At 40.7% G+C, this 17,572-nt stretch overlaps 1 protein-coding gene across 2 annotated transcripts in view; it reads right to left on the bottom strand.

Annotated features, from left to right (window-relative positions):
- The window catches only part of LOC121273190 (SAP domain containing ribonucleoprotein), a 32,228-nt gene that overhangs the window by 6,197 nt on the left and 8,459 nt on the right, over positions 1–17,572 (bottom strand). Inside the window, exons 6-9 of one of the 2 annotated variants that reach the window (XM_041180182.1) lie at positions 13,434–13,507; positions 10,480–10,505; positions 8,702–8,727; positions 7,686–7,754 (exon numbers count right to left, since the gene is read on the bottom strand). In XM_041180182.1, coding sequence (XP_041036116.1) covers positions 7,686–7,754; positions 8,702–8,727; positions 10,480–10,505; positions 13,434–13,507 — 195 coding nt within the window. The remainder of the gene's footprint in view (positions 1–7,685; positions 7,755–8,701; positions 8,728–10,479; positions 10,506–13,433; positions 13,508–17,572) is intronic. The other variant, XM_041180183.1, reaches the window with a different exon arrangement.

The following is a 17,572-nucleotide window of genomic DNA, read 5'->3' as shown; positions in this document are numbered from 1 at the left end:
TGAAATACTGAGCTGCCAATCCTGCTCCTCTCTCAACCATGTCTCTGTGACAGCAATGAAATCATACTTCCATGTGTTAATTTGTGCCCTCAAATCATCTGCCTTATTCATGAGATTCCTTGCATTCAAATAAATACCATCCAACCTTCTCAAACTTCCTTGTGCCTTAACCAGCCTATAATTTTCAATGCCTTCCAGGCTCACTTGCTCTCTCTTCTAATTTTGGTTGTGCATCTTCCCATGCTGAACCTCCTCACAGGATCCCACTGCCCCACCAAGTTAGTTTAAACCCTCCCCATCAGCACTAGCAAGTCTCCCCACAAGGATGTTGGTCTCATTCCAGTTCAGGTGCAACCAGTCTGCCCTGTACAGGTCCCATGCCCCCAGAAACGGTCCCAATGTCCCAGAAATCTAAAGCCCTCGCTCCTGCACCATCTCTCCAGCCACGCATTCATCTGGACTAACCTCCTATTTCTATACTCACTAGCACATGGCACCAGAAGTAATCCAGAGATTACTACCTTCGAGGTCCTGTTTTTTAATCTGTTTCCTAGCTCCTTAAATTATGCTTGCAGGGCCTCATCTCACTTTCTACCTATGTCGTTGGTACCAATATGTACCATGATCTCTGTCTGTTTGCCCTCCCCCATTAGAATGCCTTGCAGCCATTCAGTGACATCCTTGACCCTGGCACCAGGGAGGCAACATACCATCCTGGAGTCACATCCACAGCCGCAGAAACGCCTGTCTGTTCCTCTTGCTATCGAGTCTCCTACCACTATCGATCTTCCGCTCTTCCCCCGCTGCAGCTGAGCCACTCACAGTGACACGAGTGTGGCTGCACTCCCCAGAGGAACCATCACTCTCACGGTTTTTCCAACACAGAGAAACGGTTCTCGAGCGAGATACACCCTGGGGATTTCCTGACAACCTGCCTGACACCTTTCCTCTGACTGATGGTCGCCCATTCCCTCTCTGTCTGCACTTCCGTAAGCTGTGGGGTGACCACGTTTAAAAACCTGCTATCCACGAAACTCTCAGCCTCGCGGATGCAGCCCAGCGCCTCCAGCTGCTGCTCAAGCTCCAAAGCTCAGCTCAGGTAGCTGCAGCTGGTGGCACTTCCCGCACACGTGGTCGGTCGGAGCACATGGGGCGTCTAGGACTTCCCGCATGCTGCAGGCGGTACATAACACAGGACTGAGCTGCTCTGCCATGCCTCTAGTTGAGAAAAAACCCCTTAAGTTAAATACAGTAAAAAAAACATTAAATTATTTATGTACTTTAAATAAAAACTAGAACCCTTACCTTTCCTTAGCTTAATCTATTTTAAACTGGAGAAAAACACTTACCCACTACTCACCAATCAGCTCTTTGGGCTGACGTCACTTTTTGAAGCTTCCCCGCACTTGCGCTGGTTCTGATCTCTCCGCCGCTCTCTCGCGCTGTCTTGTGATGTCACCCTTGTTATTTTCAACAAGAACTGACTGTAGGACACACTTCCCCTCTTCACTTGTCATTCTTGTTTTCAAATCCCCACATTGCCTCCCCAACTCCCCTCAACAGTCTCTGCGCTCCTCCAAATCTGGCCTTTCGCACATCCAATTTTAAATTGCTCCACCATTGACAGCTGTCCCTGTGTTCTAGCGTTCCCTCCCTAAACCTCTCCATCTCTCTCCTCTAAGACGTTCTTAAAGCCAACCTCTTGCCAAGCTTTTGAAAACCTATCCTTATGTGGTTTGGTGTTAAATTTTTTGTTTGATAATCACACCTGTTAAGTGCCTTGGAACATTTAACTATGCTAAGGTGCCACATAAATGCACATTAAGGTACACTTTGTGGCAAGCTTTGCGAAATAATACACAAATACAAAAACACAAACTGGAACCAGTGCAGGCATACAGAATCATTCAGTATTGTTCCTTTCTCGAAGTTCAAATACTCAGAACAGGAGGGGACAAGCATGGCAGGAGGGGACAAGAGTGCGTTAGTTTCTGTAAAAACCCAGTTACAAGTTATAAAATGCTACAGTCTCCTCTGCCACAGCTCAAAGTGGCATAAAATTGTTATTTAAAAACTAATTGAATTTGAAAAGCAGTGAACACACGTAAATTCAAAGGATCAGGTAAGAATACAGTGTTAAAATTATTATGCAACAGGGCTGTGATTACCACACTCCATTGGTTTCAGACCCCTGGGTTGTGGAACAGGGGAGAAAAAAACAAACAAAGGTTCCTGCTCTTAATTGCTGTCCAGTGACCCCTGCTAAAGAGTACTTGCATGGATCAGGTAAGGAGAGAATGTGTGGGCATGATTCCCTGCCAGCTGAACAGCCAGCTGACACTCAAATAGGCAGCAATAAAGAAAGGGCTGCTGGTATATAAGGAATCATACCGCAGCAGAAGTCACAGCCAGAGTTCTTGCTATAACTTGCATGCTATACAAACACGGTGATTCAGACCATCAAAAACAACATGGAAATAATTTCAGTAACAATTTCAAAAGGTCCAATAGAACATGCTCAAAGTGCAGTTTAAATTCATTATACTGGCTCTGCTGGTTAAATTGCAATGGTAGTATGAGGCTTACTTTTTGTGGCAGCACAAAGTAAACTGTCCCTCTTCTGTTCGCTCCCCTCAGTTTATTTTAAACTAAGCTAATATTAAAGACTAAGGCCCCTATAGTGCAGGACACCTAGGTTTAAAAAAAGAACCACTACTACTCCCCATCAGCCATAGCCTGTAAACAGTAAATGTCTCCTGCTTCTAAGCAATTAAACAGCTCTGAAGGTGGAAATATAGTTTACATCAGTAGGAAACATTCAGGAGGTTCAATAAATTTCTACACAGTAGTCAATTCCAAATTGTAAACATTTCCCATGCAGTCAGGAGTGGCAGGGATTTCAGCCCAATTATTAGAGTCATTAAACACCTAACAGTTAGAACTGTTTAATAATTTGACAGCTTTTTAATTGAATCACCATCTATTCAGACATTTACAATAAATAACAAAATATCAACTCAAAGTATTTTTCATTGTATCTTATGAGAAGCACCAGGATTCATTCACAGGGAAAATAGAAGAAAAGTAATGGAGTGGAAAATCATTTTTAAAAAGCCACACCATCAAAAAGTTCTGATTTTTCTCCATTGAATTTATTTTTCTCCGCTTGCTCAAATACTGAAAGGTTTTCTTTGGAGAATTCTCCTTAGGACATTAGCTTGCAGTTACATGCAGATAAACAAAGGATCCCTATTTAAGCATTATTGTATCACCAGGGTTTACTGAAGAAAGCACTTCCTCAATTACACAACCACACTTTGCTACTGTGTTCAGCACCAATGCACATCATGGAGGACAACTCTGATTCAGCCAGTGTATGGGGAGGTGGGGGGGGGGGGGGGGGGGGGGGGGGGGCGCCAGGGTGGAGGCGTTAAGGATAAGTGTGACCTAGTTCAATGAGGAAGCATTTTTTTTTCCCTTTCTTTAAATGGCTCAGTAAGCAAAGACCATTTGCGTTCACCTCCTCTGAAAGGCAGGAAGGAAAACAAACTTAGAAAAGAAAACTACACAAAATCCTTGCACCTCCCATGTTCACACATCCAGTCTTGTGGCTATTTTTGCTGGCAACATTTTATTGCCCATTGGCCTAGATTCAGATATTGTAATCTCCCAGCTTCTCATGTTTTTAATTGTGTTGTTACCAGTCTGCAGTAGAGGAGTGGGGCCTAGCAGATCACTCCAGTGTTGCAGACATACAAAGAGATGGTGTACACATCAATCACAAGTCCTTTCTCACAGCAAGGGGCCAACGGCAATGACAACTTCACTGTGCTACAATTTTTTGTAGCTGCCAGCCGCATTCTCCCTGCCGTCAACACTCATTATACCATCTAGCGTGGCTTGATTGAGAGCTCTACAAGAACTCAGAGGGGGTAGAAAGCACACATTGTCACCTTAAGAGGCTCACCCAGGCAGCACTCTCAACACAAAGCCAATTTGTTTGTGGACTCAAACGCAGCAAAAACCCAGGTGACAGATGGAGCCCGCTGAAGTGTGCTACGTAATAAAAGTTTACACTCACTATAAAAATGTAATGGGATGTTGGCAGAAATCTTCATGTACTTTCGAAGAAATGGCAAACTGGATATTTAATACAGAGCTGTATTGTAGCTTCAGTGTTATGCAAGAGGGTCATTATTTCACAGCATGCTGCAATGAGCCCACTTCTAACTGTGTACAAAAACTTCCCAAGCACCCTGTGATAATTACATTTTCTATCCTTGGTACAATCAAAACATTTACCACCTAACGGAGGTCATTATAATTCGCTCCATGTGCACATTTCCTGCAAGCGGTAAGTGTGCCAAATCCATTACCAACTACAATAATGTTTTCTGTACTGATCACGAGCCAAGTACAGTTGAAGCTTAAGTGATTAACCAGTCGACCATGGAATACACCAATGCTTTTCAACCTACAAGCCAGACCTTCCTTTCTGTATCCTCCACTCCCCCCAAAATAAAACTGATAGATTACCCGCTACCTCAACTAGTAATACTGCAAATAATTACTCAAAATTTGTCATCTGCCTTTACTGAACTGCCATTGCAGTATTCTCCATCTCTTTGGTCACCAGAGGCCACCATGCTATGAAACATTGTAATTACTAGGCACACTAGCAAAAACTAATAAAAGAAAGGTGCATAACACAAGGTTAATTAAGGATTCCAATAGAATAACTGAGGCTCAGTGAACAGCAATAAGGAGTGATTGTACAGAGTTGGGTTAGGATCTAGAGTCAATACACTTTCAATTATTAAGAGGGCAGTCAATGCAGTTTATGTAACTACAGTACATAAACAAAACAGGGTCTACTGTTCTTTCATTCGTTTCTTAAAGCTTAAATTATATGAACAGCCTCAGTAATGTAGTAGCACTAGTGATACTACTTGCTCAGAACGTTTAAACGTATCCTGTTACAATTCTAGTCACTTCATTCAAAATTCCCCAAAACCCCATTAGACAAAACGACAAATAAAATCAAAAACAGTTATTTAATCAATAAACTCACTTCCCAGAAGCCCACAACTTGGCATAATCAATGGACACAAGAGCCATATGCCTTCCTCAATGATGTTTGAATAGAATGTGGATTGTATTGCAACTTGCACTTATATAGTGCCTTTAATGTGCTACAAAGCAAAATTTGATGCTGTGTCACAAAGTGACATTAGGGCAGGTGGTCAAAAGCTCGGTCAAAGAGGTACGTCTTAAGGAAGAGAGGGGTAGAGAAGCAGAGAGGTTACAGAGGGAATTTCAGAGCTTAGGGCCTTGGCAGCTGAATAAAGCCACCAATGGTAATGTGATTAAAATTGTGGGTGCTGTAAGAAGCCAGAATTAGAGGAATGTGGAGATCAGAGAGTTGTAGGAGATTAGAGACAATCACGGTCGAGCCCATGGAGGAATTTGAAAACAAAGATGACAACTTTTTTTTTAAAAAGGCATTGCTTCACTGGGAGCCAATCTAGGTCAGAGAGCACTGGGATGATAGGTGAATACGACTTTGTGCAAGTAAGGACAACTTCAAACTTATGGAGGGTGAAATGTAGGAAGCTTGTCTGGAGTGTGCTGGAACGGTCACATCCAAAAGTAACAAATGTATGGAAGAAGGTTTCAACAGCAGAAGACCATAGGTAGGGGCAGAGTTGGTCTATGTTAAGAGGCAGAAACAGGTGGAGTGGGTGCGTAGTTCATCTCAGGTCACCAAAAATGTATATAATTTTTTTAATAACCAAAATTGCTTCCTTATATGAACAGATTACCATAGGGGTCACGTTTAGCACTACATTTAAACATTCTAAGAACATAAAAATAGAATAAATAGGGGGAGTAGATAATAGGGCCCCTCGAGCCTGCTTCACCATTCAATATGACCATGGCTGATGATCTCCCTCAACTCCACTTTCACACCTTCTTCCCATATCCCTTGATACCCCAAGATACCAAAAATGCGTCTCAGCCTTAAATATACTCACTGATGGAACATCCACAACCCTTTGGGGAAAGAAAATTCAAAGGCCTACAACCTTTTTTTGAGTGAAGAAATTTCTCATCTCAGTCCTAAATGATCAGCCCCTTACCCTGAGACTGTACCAATGTTCTAGTTTCCCCAGCCAGAGGGAAGCAACCTCTGTGTCTACCCTATCGAGCCCCTTCAGAATCCTGTATGTTTCAATGAGATCACCTCTCATCCTTCGAAACTCGAGGGTATAGGTCAAATTTAGCAGCCTCTCATCATAGGGAAACTCTCATTCCAGGAACCAATCGAGTGAACCTTCATTGTCCAGCCTCCAAGGCAAGTATATCCTTCCTTAGATATTGAGACCAAAACTGCACACGCTACTCCAGGTGTGGTCTCAACAAAGCCCTGTACAATTGTAGCAAGACTTCCTCCTTCTTGTACTCTAATCCCCTAGCAATAAAGGCCAACATGCCATTAGCTTTCCTAATTGCTTGCTGTACCTGTAGGTTGACTGTGTTCCTTATTCAGAGATTTGGTGCATTCATACATCAGCATTTAAAAGTTTTGCACCTTTTTAAAAAATTCTGCTTTCCTCTTACTACCAAAGGGAATAACCTCACACCTCCCCACATTATACTCCATCTGCCTCCCTATTTCCCACTCACTTAACTTGACTCTGTCATCCTCACAATTTACATTCTCACCTGGCTTTGTATCGTCAGCAAACTTAAGATACATGCTCAGTCTTTTCGTCCATGTCATTAATATCGATTGCGAATAGCTGAGGCCCTAGCAATGATCCTCTTGGCACCCGCGTCAAACCTGCCTACTTGAAAATGCCCCATTTACTCCTATTCTGGTTCCTATCCATTAACCAATCCTTTATCTATGTTAATATTGCCACAAACTGCACGAGTCCTTATCTTGCGTATCAGCCTTTTGTGTTGCACCTTATCAAATGCCTTTTTGAAACCCAGGTATACAACATCTACCAGCTCACCTTTATCTGCCTTACCAGTTGCATCATCAAAAAAAAAAATTGTCAAACACTATTGCCCTTTCACAAAATCATGCTAACTCTCTCCCTCTTTTCTTGAGTAGCAGTGTTATACTTGCTAACTTCCAATCCACTGGGACAGTTCTAAAATCTAGGGAATTTTGGAGAATCATAACCAGAGCATTCACTATCTCAGCAGCTCTTTTAGAACCCTAGGATCTAGGCCATCAGGTCCTGAGATTTGTCAGCTTTTAGACCTGTAAGTTTCTCCAATACTTTATCTTGGCTGATATTCATTATCTTAAAGTATTCCACACCTTGGTTACCCTCCATTTCTGGAATGTAATTTGTGTCTTCAACTGTGAAGACAAACAACATATTTCTGATCCAATGAACATATCATTCAAGGCCTTGGTCATTGGATACAGCATTCAAAATGTTAAATTAACCAAGGGCATCCTCTACTTCTTCCCTTGTCAGAAAGTCCCTCATAATAAAACAGCAAGGTAGGAGAAAAGCACAGAAATTGTAGGTCAAGTTGAATAATTACACTTGTTTTCATTTTTATGCCAGCCTCAAAAATTATCATCCCTCCCCCCCAAAAAGCATAACAAGTTTTGACTAAAACAAAAAAAAAGTTTGCGCTTGGAAACAAATAACTTTTACCTTTTTTGAAAGTGATGATACATTCATACCAAACCTTTCAGCTCTCTCTCTCAATTTTTCAGCACTGATCTGAAATTTAAGAGTAAGCCTTCAGAATATTTAATTAAATTTAATAGATTGCAGTCAAACTAATTATTTCTCTCTGGTGATATGGTCAGAGCAACTTTCATTCATACACACCACCTTTAACATAGTAAAATGCCCCAAGGTGTTTCACAGGAGAATTATTTAACAAAATTTAACACCAACCCACATTAGATGTTAGACGACGACTCTAAAAGCTTGGTCAAAAAGAGGTAGGTTTTAAAGAGTATCTTATAAGGGGAGGGGGACAGAGACAGAGGGGTTCAGGGAGAGAATTCCAGAACTTAGCACCCATGCAGTTGACGGCACTGCCGCCAATAGTGGGGGCGGGCGGTTTAAAAGTTGGGACGTGCAAGAGGTCAGAACCGGTGTGGAGATAACATGCTTTTATATAGAGTTAAAGTAGTAAAACCTCCCAAGGCACTTCACATAAGCATTAACAAAATCTGACACCATCAGAAGTTAGAGATAGGGCGAGGCAAGGCGAGGCATATTTGGAAACGAGGACAAAAATTTTAAAAGAGAGACTTTGTCAACCTGATTTTAAACACAGATATGTCAAGAACCTACTTGAAGAACTTTTTTTTTTTAAACACCAAATACCTTTACTCATATATCAAATTTGAGGGCCCAATTCAGGTTGGAATTTGCATCATTGCATATGACTGAATCCATCTCTAATGCACAGATTGGAAGGTATTCCAATTGGAAGTCATTTTAAACAATGGACAACACACATCCTGAAACTCTAAAGCACTGTCAAATTATTTTAGAAACAAATGGACTTCACTCACGACTGTGTTGGATTCCATGTGAAACACATACAAGTTTAGAAAAAGAAAATGTTGGCAATAGTCACTCAAATTACGATTAGATAGCCAGGCAAAGAGTGGTTGGATGGTACTTAGTTTATTTAAAAAGAAACAACTTACCATAGTTTTAATAGTCCCAGGAGTGCCTGTGTTAGAAAGAATGCAGTTCACTCTCAGCCTGGTTAACAGTTCAAAGTACAGGAATACTAAAGACATCAAATATTGGAAATAGGGTTCTATGTCACTGTATATACACATGTACAGCAGTGGGACTGACCATTACACAATATAAATTTGGTCTCCTGGGATATTAGATATAAAAATGTAACAATGCAGAGTAGTATGACACAAGTATCTCAAGACAATACAGACTTCATATAATAATGAACTTTAGAGGTTACTGACAAAGTTACTGCCTAATTTTCTTGATTGGCACAAAGTCAGTATATCTCTTGACATACTTTTTTTTAAATTCTTTCATGGGATGTGAGCATTGCTGGCTAGGCCAGCATTAGTTGCCCATCCCTAATTGCCTTTGAGAAGGTGGTAGTGAGCCGCCTTCTTGAACCGCTGCAGTCTGTGTGGTGTGGGTACATCCACAGTGCTGTTAGGAAGGTATTCCAGGTTTTTGACTCAGCAAAGGAATAGTGATATAACTTCAAGTCAGGATGGTGGACTACTTTGAAGGGAACTTGCAGGCTGTGATGTTCCCATGCATCAGCTACCCTTGTCCTTCTAATTTAGGTGATGAAGCTCATGGGTTTGAAAGGTGCTGTCAAAGGAGGCTTGGCAACTTGCCATTCTTTTATCCATGGTACACACTGCTGCCACAGTGCATCAGTGATAAAGGGAGTGAAAAAAATTATGGTTATGATGGAGGGTCGGTCACTGATGAAGCAGCTGAGGATATTTGGGCCTAGGATGCTATCTTAAAAGAAAGCCTACAACAATGTCCTGGGGCTGAGATGATTGGCCTCCTACAGTCATTTTCCTTTTTGCTAGGTAGGACTCCAACCAGTGGAACGTTTTCCCTGATTCCTAATGACTTTGACTTTACTAGGGATGCTTGATGCCAGTCAGTCAAATTCTGCCCCAATGTCAAGGACAGTCACTCCCACCTCACTTCTTGAATTCAGCTCTTTTGTCAATGTTTGGACCAAGGCTGTAATGAGGTCAAGAGCCTAGTGGCCCTCGTGGAACCTAAACTGAAATGGGATTCTTTAACCTAGCAACCCAAGACTATTAGTCACCATCACCACTAAATACATTTTGGGTACAGATGAAGTGCAATAGTAATGGAATTAATTCAAGTACAGCCACCTAGAGGTGTGCATGCACCCTTCACTTCAGATTCACGTTCACTGTGTATAATAACCCCGGCCTGTGTTGAGCACTGCCCCACCCTGTTCAGGCCAGGAACTCGAGGGCTGTGGGAAGTCAGGCAGCCTTGTACATGGTTAATAAGGGGAAGAGAGAGATTCAAGAATAGCAATTTAAAAAGATCAGGACAAAATATCTCTTGCAGGTTACTGGCTTATCCTCAACATCTGAAATAATAACATGACTCTCGAGCAAAAGAACTGGCTTTTGAAATAAGGGCGGTGGTGGAGGTTGGTGAAGGGAAACGGAATAGAGCCTTTATTCCAAGAACAGGTTTTAAAACTGATATTTATTGAAAAAAATTTATTTTTGTTGGAGATACACAAAAAGGGAGATTTGGGAAAGAGAAAAACATGTGTACAGTGCTCTTATCACCAATTGATCATACAGTGGTAGAATATACAGATGCGTGGAATGGGATGATATTGGTACACCTTTTCTTTCTCAGTTTAGATCTTTTAAAATCTTTAATATTGGGAACAATGCTGGATCAAACACAAGGATAATTTTGTTCTTACCTTTTGTTGCAACAGGCAATCCAAACCTATTTTGGAAAGAATAATAAACTGTTAGTGTCTTTGAAAATCTATATAAAAATCTGAAACAGTACTGCAGCACAGACCACCGACAACTTACTCTTGCACATAGCTTGTTCCAGAGTGCCATTAGAGCCATTTTTTAAAAAAAATTGTAGCCGATTACTGCATCAATACTGCCACCTTCTGGACAGGATTTAATACAGATACTTGAATAAGGTCGAAGAGTGGAAAGAACGAAGCTCAGAATTGATTTGTAATCCTCAGTATTTTTATTTCTCAGCCAATTAAAGATTTAAGAAAAACAACTTCAAGAACATGAATTGCAGAAGCTTAAAGGCAAAATATATGACTGCCAGAATGGAACACCAGATGCAAGCCTCAGCAGTTTAACTCAACAGTTAACGTCATTCAGCATCTGCGGAGAGGAACACAGTTAATGTTTCGAGTCCGTTTGACTCTTCAATAATTTTTCCATGTATTTTTGTTTTTGTTTTGGATTTCCAGCATCCGCAGTTTTTTGCTTTTATCTTAGTTAAGGTAATTCGACTGCCTGTAAATCGGACTCAATTTTGGATCGGTTTGCTGACAGTTGTTATTAGAGCAGTCAGTGTTCACCATGTGAACTACATAGTTCAAACAGTTTACACCATAAAGACAGCACTTCATGCTTGACTGCAGTTAATCCACACCTAAAGTTTGGAAACCATTTTCTCCTCCGCTCTGCTACGTTCTCCCCTCTCACATTTGAGATAGACTGAGTTTACATCAAAACATCCATACATAAAACTTCCAGCAGTCATTGGACAGCATTCAGGAATTGATTTGCTTTTCTCTAGGATACAACACAAGGAGATGGCCATCCAGCCCCTCAATCTTATTCAACCATTCAATGATCTATCTCATGGTTAATCAGTGACCTAACTCCATATACCCACCTTTGCCTCATATCCCTCAATACCTTTAGCTAACAAAACCCTCAAGACTCAAAACGAATTGATCCAGCATCAATTGCTATTTGCAAAGGAGTTTCAAACTTTTACCATTCTGTGAAGAGGTGTTCTCTTATTTCACCCCTAAACAGTCTGGCGCTAACTTTTAAGACTATGCCTCTTTGTCCTAGACTTTCCAACCAGTGGAAATAGATTCCCTATCTATCCCCCTTAATATCTTGAAAATTTTGATAAAAGAATCACCCCTTAATCTTCTAAATTCCAGGGGACAAGGCCCTAGTTGTCAATGCAGCAGCAATTACATTGTCAAGGTTCAATAACATCTTGTTTTTACGACAATCAGCAATGGTCTCATCAGACTTTTAATTCCAGGTTTTTTTTTATTGAATTCAAATTCCACATCTGCCATGGTGGGATTCGAACCCAGGTCCCCAGAGCATTACCCTGGGTCTCTAGATTATCAGTCCAGCGGCAATACCACTACGCCACCACCTCCCCCAAGTGGGGGCAATAACATCTTGTTAACTGGCAATTACATTGTTCAGACGATTGCATTATTCAAACCGGTGATGGGCATTGGCTCACCCATAAATGGGTACAGCTGTAAATCTGGGGAGGGGTGGAAAAGGAACTGGGAGTCTGTCACTCTGTTGAGCTGGTTGAAGAATAAACCTGCTTGAGGTACAAGACCAGCTTCAGACTCATTCTTCCCTTATATACAGTTATTGGAATTAACACTAGTTTGTGTAAACTCTCCTTGAAATTTACCATGGAGTCCATGTATCATTCTGGTAAACTTATATTGTTCTTGGAGGGGGTGTACTATATCCTTCAACTGGGATTACTGTACCAGTAGGCTGGTGTGATCAGGCAAATGCAAAAACTTGGAATAAAAATAAATCAGAAATGCAAATAGTGGAGCAGTTTTATAACTGAAGAAATAAACCCTCACAAAACATATTTAAATGAGAAGAAATTATATCAAGGACAGCTTCCCCAATAGGTAAATCACTGACCTTCCTTGCCTGGTTGTGTGCAAAGAAATAAAAAATTACATTTCTTCCAACATCCAATCTTATTTCGTACATCAATTGTGTGTTTCAACCCTTGAATGTTGTCCAGAACTCCTTTTGTAAAGTGCCTTTACACTGAACAAAATTTAATAGCGACTCCCTTTGTGGATAAATAAGCTGACATTAACTGATAAAAACAAAAAACTGCGGATGCTGGAAATCCAAAACAAAAACAGAATTACCTGGAAAAGCTCAGCAGGTCTGGCAGCATCGGCGGAGAAGAAAAGAGTTGACGTTTCGAGTCCTCATGACCCTTCAACAGAACTTCAGTTCTGTTGAAGGGTCATGAGGACTCGAAACGTCAACTCTTTTCTTCTCCGCCGATGCTGCCAGACCTGCTGAGCTTTTCCAGGTAATTCTGACATTAACTAACCCTGTGTTAACCATAGCAATAACCAAAGCCTTCTGAATTGTAACAATTTCTTTAATTTTTTAAAAAAAATTGGTCTATTGTCTAGGTAGCATATGCATTTGTACATTTCTGTTTATGCAAATTATAATTAAATATGCTACGAGAGGCTGTGGAGTGCAGTGCTGGAATTAACAACAGAAATAAAGTCCATGTCAACATTTAAGAATCGCTTAAATAGCTGCTTGAAGGAAAGGAGGTTAAAGGGAGAGGGTAACATTGAATGCACGTGTTTAGGATTATTGCTCTGTTGGAGGTTAAATACTGGCAAAGACTGGTTAGGCCAGCTGACCTGTTTTTATGTTATAATGTCAATATAAAAGCTCCTAACACCATGATCTTTGTATTAACATACAAAGCATGACAGCTCAACTCTATTTGCCTGAAAAATTAATTCCACCCCCACACCCCAAATAAAATGCATACCGCACTGAGACAGAATTTAAGGTTTGACAGCAAGTTTACATTGAGTGTCATTTCCAACTCTGTTCAATAATTTACCGTGCAGCACGAGCAGCTTTCTTACTCTCTGCTGTCCCTGGTACATTGAACCGTTCTGCTCTTTTCTTTAGCCTCTGTAGAGAAATAAAGAGAGTGACATCAAATTCATGCAACATACTGAATCATTGCCTGATCTTAAAAAAATTAAATCACATGAAATTCCCTAACAGCAGATGTATGAGATACATATCTAGGTCCTGGGTTTGACCTCCCAGTATATGCTGAGTTAAAAACTTAAGCCAAGACAATGGAGGGAACAGGATACATAGGTGCCAGGATGTACCCCAATAAGAGTCACTGGCCTCAAAAAGGTGGCAGAAAATAAGGGCAAGGATAATCAACAGATACTGCAATATTTAAACAGATTAAACAGAAGTGCAACATTAGGTTAAGACAGGCCAATATCAGTGTTCAAATTTTAAGTCCTTATTTTCCTCATTCTCCTCCCCTAAGCCACACAAAATTCAGTTGCAAATGAAGATTTTTTTTTTGATGTTTTAAAGCTTTTTCTCTCCCCTACGTGGCCTTCTGTACCATACGCCATTGTCTGACCAAGAGAATCAACAAGCAAGCCTCTTTCAATGTCCTCTGGAGAACATCAGCCACAGCCTCATTTTCCTTTCTGGACATGGGCAAATACTTGGACTTTGCTCTGCACTGTACTTTCTCATAAAGCAATGGCTAAAGACATTTTTACATTGCCAAAAGGGGTGTATACCGGCCACTTGGTGCCGCTTTCCCCACTTATATTTTCACCCAGCACCCCACTGCATCACCTTGCAAAGCCCACATGAGCTCCTCAGAAGTAAAACAAGACTTATATTTAACAGCTTAGTAAAGATCTTCGCACATCACCTATCAGCTACATTTCAAATATAAAAACACCTCAAGACTGAGTACAAAACCACATCCTATCACTCCATAGCACAGAACATTACAGCACCAATTTAACTAAAGACTGCCATCAGCCCTGAACAATTTGTGGACAATCAGCATTTATGATGCAAAATGCTCTTCTTACCAAGTCAATGAATAGCAGTGAAGTACGATTGGCCTTTGCAAGGTAACATATTACAGGGCATTGTATGCATCATTCTCAAAACCTTAATAGTATTTAAAGCACTCACTGATGGGATCAAACAAGAGAGTCAAGTTACAGCTTATTTAGATCTAGCATTGTCCAAAGTTAAGTGTTGGTCAAAAATATCTCCACTTCTGTTACTACATTTACCTTCATACGTTTCTAATTAACTTTTACTGGTCCTAAGTAACAAGCATAGGAAAAGAGAATTACACCCTCATTTCTGTACTTCTCAAACCAATGACTGGTCTCGTAACAGAACATTTCACTCTTAAAATTCACTAATGTAGTCAACTGCTTTCTTTCATTTTATCTAATCAGGCTTCTCATTTAGTATTGAGTTCAGCCAGAAATATGGGATTACCCAGCCTGCAGAATAGCTGGTGTCAATGCCACTTTAGATTGGTGAATGGGGAGAATGTCACAACCTCAATGTTATCTTTCTGTTCAAATGTTTCCAAAAGAATAGAATATCAAGTTGCCATTTATACAATTTACATATTTCAATTAAAAATAATCTCAAAACATTTCTCTTGTCCTGGGCTAATGTTTCATTGCATCTGAGGAATACAAATTGGCTACAAGAGTGGCAAATGGTCATTTTTCAGACTGAAGGAAAATATACAGTGGTGTTCCCCAGGGATTGGTATTAGGACCATTGCTCTCATATTAAACGTCCTGGACTTGGGGCATACAGGACATAATTTCAAAGTTTACAAGTAATACAAAATGCAAAAATGTAGTAAACAATGAGAAAGATACAAAGACTGATAAAAAGGGCAGACACATGGCAGATGAAATTTAACACAGAACTGTGAAAGGATACATTTTGGTAGGAAGGATGAGAAGAGGTAATAATGAATAAATCATACAATTTTAAAAAGGGTGCAGAAAGAGATCTTTGGGGTGTTTGTACACAAACCTGTTAAGGGTGAGGGGACAAGCCGAAAAGGCTGTTATTAAAGCCAAGAATCCCATATGGCATTTTTAAAAATAAAAAAAAAGTACAAAAGCAAGTTATGCTAAACCTTTATAAAACATTGGTCAGGTCTCAGTTGCAGTACTGTGTTCAATTCTGGCCCATCACACTTCAGGATATCAAGGCCTTGAAGAAAGTGCAGAGGAAATTTACTAGAATGGCATCAGGGGTAAGAAACGTCTGTTACACTGGAGAAGCTAGAGTCCTTCTTCTTAGAGCAAATGAAGCTAAGAGGGGATTTGGTAGGAGTGTTCAAAATTATGCATGGTTTTGATACAGAAGGTGATTGCATAGACTTAAAGGTGATTGGCAAAAGAGCCAGAGGTGACAAGATTTAAAAAAACACCAAGTTGTGGTAATCGGGAATGCAGTTCCTGAAAGAGTGGAGGAAGCAGATTCAATGGTCACTTTCAAGAGATTTGGGTAAATACTTGAAGGTTAAACACAGGATTTATGGTTAAGCTATCCAATTAATCCCAAAGAGCTGGCATAGGCACAATGGCATCCCCTTGTGTTGCATCATTCTCCAGGCATTCCAAACATTTGGAGAACACACATTGCTTCTTAAAGAAGCAACATACATGGATACACTCCCCTTTTAATGGAACATTTGGAAAACAAGCAAAATAGTAATTTTATCCAACTATTTGTTGTTCTTCAGTGTTTGGTCATTCAAAAAGTCAAATCAGCCCACAGCTTGCATAAAGGCACATCGCCAATATGCATCAATACACCAGCCACATTTTGGAATTTTACACTAATTTTCTCCCAGAGTTATATTTAATTGTTTTTTTCAAAGCAAAGTGCATTCACACAAGTTTAAGGAAGACATGACAATGGATAGCAAAAATACTAATAGGCTGTCTTGAAGTTGTCCCTCAAATACAGAAAACATTAGCACATTTCAGTAATTGAGCAACACTGCACACCCATTATATTGGAAAGTCCCTAGTCCTGGGTGTTCGGCAGGGAAGAGAGAAAACCACTCACTGACGGCCATGTTCTTAAAGCAGAGAGAGCAAGCTTTCGCTCAATTCAGGAGGCTAGGGTGCAAGATGTTGTTTTTCTCAAGTCAAGCAAAGACAAACTACTTGCGTAACGTGCTCATTATTTAGTATTACTAGAGGCGAATTATACTGATTGAACTAAGTGAGTCTGATCATACTTGTCGCTGAGTTCACTTGCTGTGAAATAAAGCAATTTAACCATTTGTAGCTGGTCTGCTCTCATCAAGTACTAACACAGTCTGTCTTCAAAAAGATTGGAGGCCACACACAGGAGAAAGACAAATCCCTGTTCGGATCACAAGAGAGTCCTACTGTTACACCCTTGGGGTTATATAATCTTATAATTAGTTACAGGACAGTACAGCCACAACCTTAAGTCCAAGACTCTGTCATTTACAGGACTGATTAGCATTACTGTGCCTAAGAGAATGTTCAAGGTTAACACCCAAAACTTGCATCCCACCTCAGGACTCTATACTTTCATTTTTCAATGAGCAGCAAGTCTCAGGTGGGGCCCCATGAGAATTACTGGTGAAAACCTGGTGCAGCCACAAGTGGTAGAAAAAAAAGACCAAATTTAAAACGGACAGTGTCATCAAACAAAATGTGATAACCATTATCTATTTGGATAAATATCAATTTCAAAGTTTATAGCCTCTCAAAGCATCATTTCCTTTGGGCAGAAACAGCTGTGCTTGCTCGACTGTGATGTTGTACAAGTACAAATGACAAAACTGATATGTTGTTACAAATATATTTATATTCACTTTTAAACAGCTCATTGAGAGAAGCAGAGCTAAGCAAAAACTGAAGGGCAAATTAGGCAATGTACTATCAGAAGCTTTTGGCGCTCCGACAATCCGCCACTGGCAGCCAGCTTTTGGCGCTCCGACAATCCGCCACTGGCAGCCAGCTTTTGGCGCTCCGACAATCCGCCGCCGCTGCTTGCCCGCTTTTGGCGCTCCGACAATCCGCCGCCGCTGCCGGCCCAGCTTTTGGCGCTCCGACAATCCGCCGCCGCTGCCGGCCCAGCTTTTGGCGCTCCGACAATCCGCCGCCGCTGCCGGCCCAG

Source organism: Carcharodon carcharias, chromosome X (genome assembly GCF_017639515.1).
Source record: "Carcharodon carcharias isolate sCarCar2 chromosome X, sCarCar2.pri, whole genome shotgun sequence".
Lineage (NCBI taxonomy): Eukaryota > Metazoa > Chordata > Chondrichthyes > Lamniformes > Lamnidae > Carcharodon > Carcharodon carcharias.
This window is presented reverse-complemented; position numbering and strand designations above follow the sequence as displayed.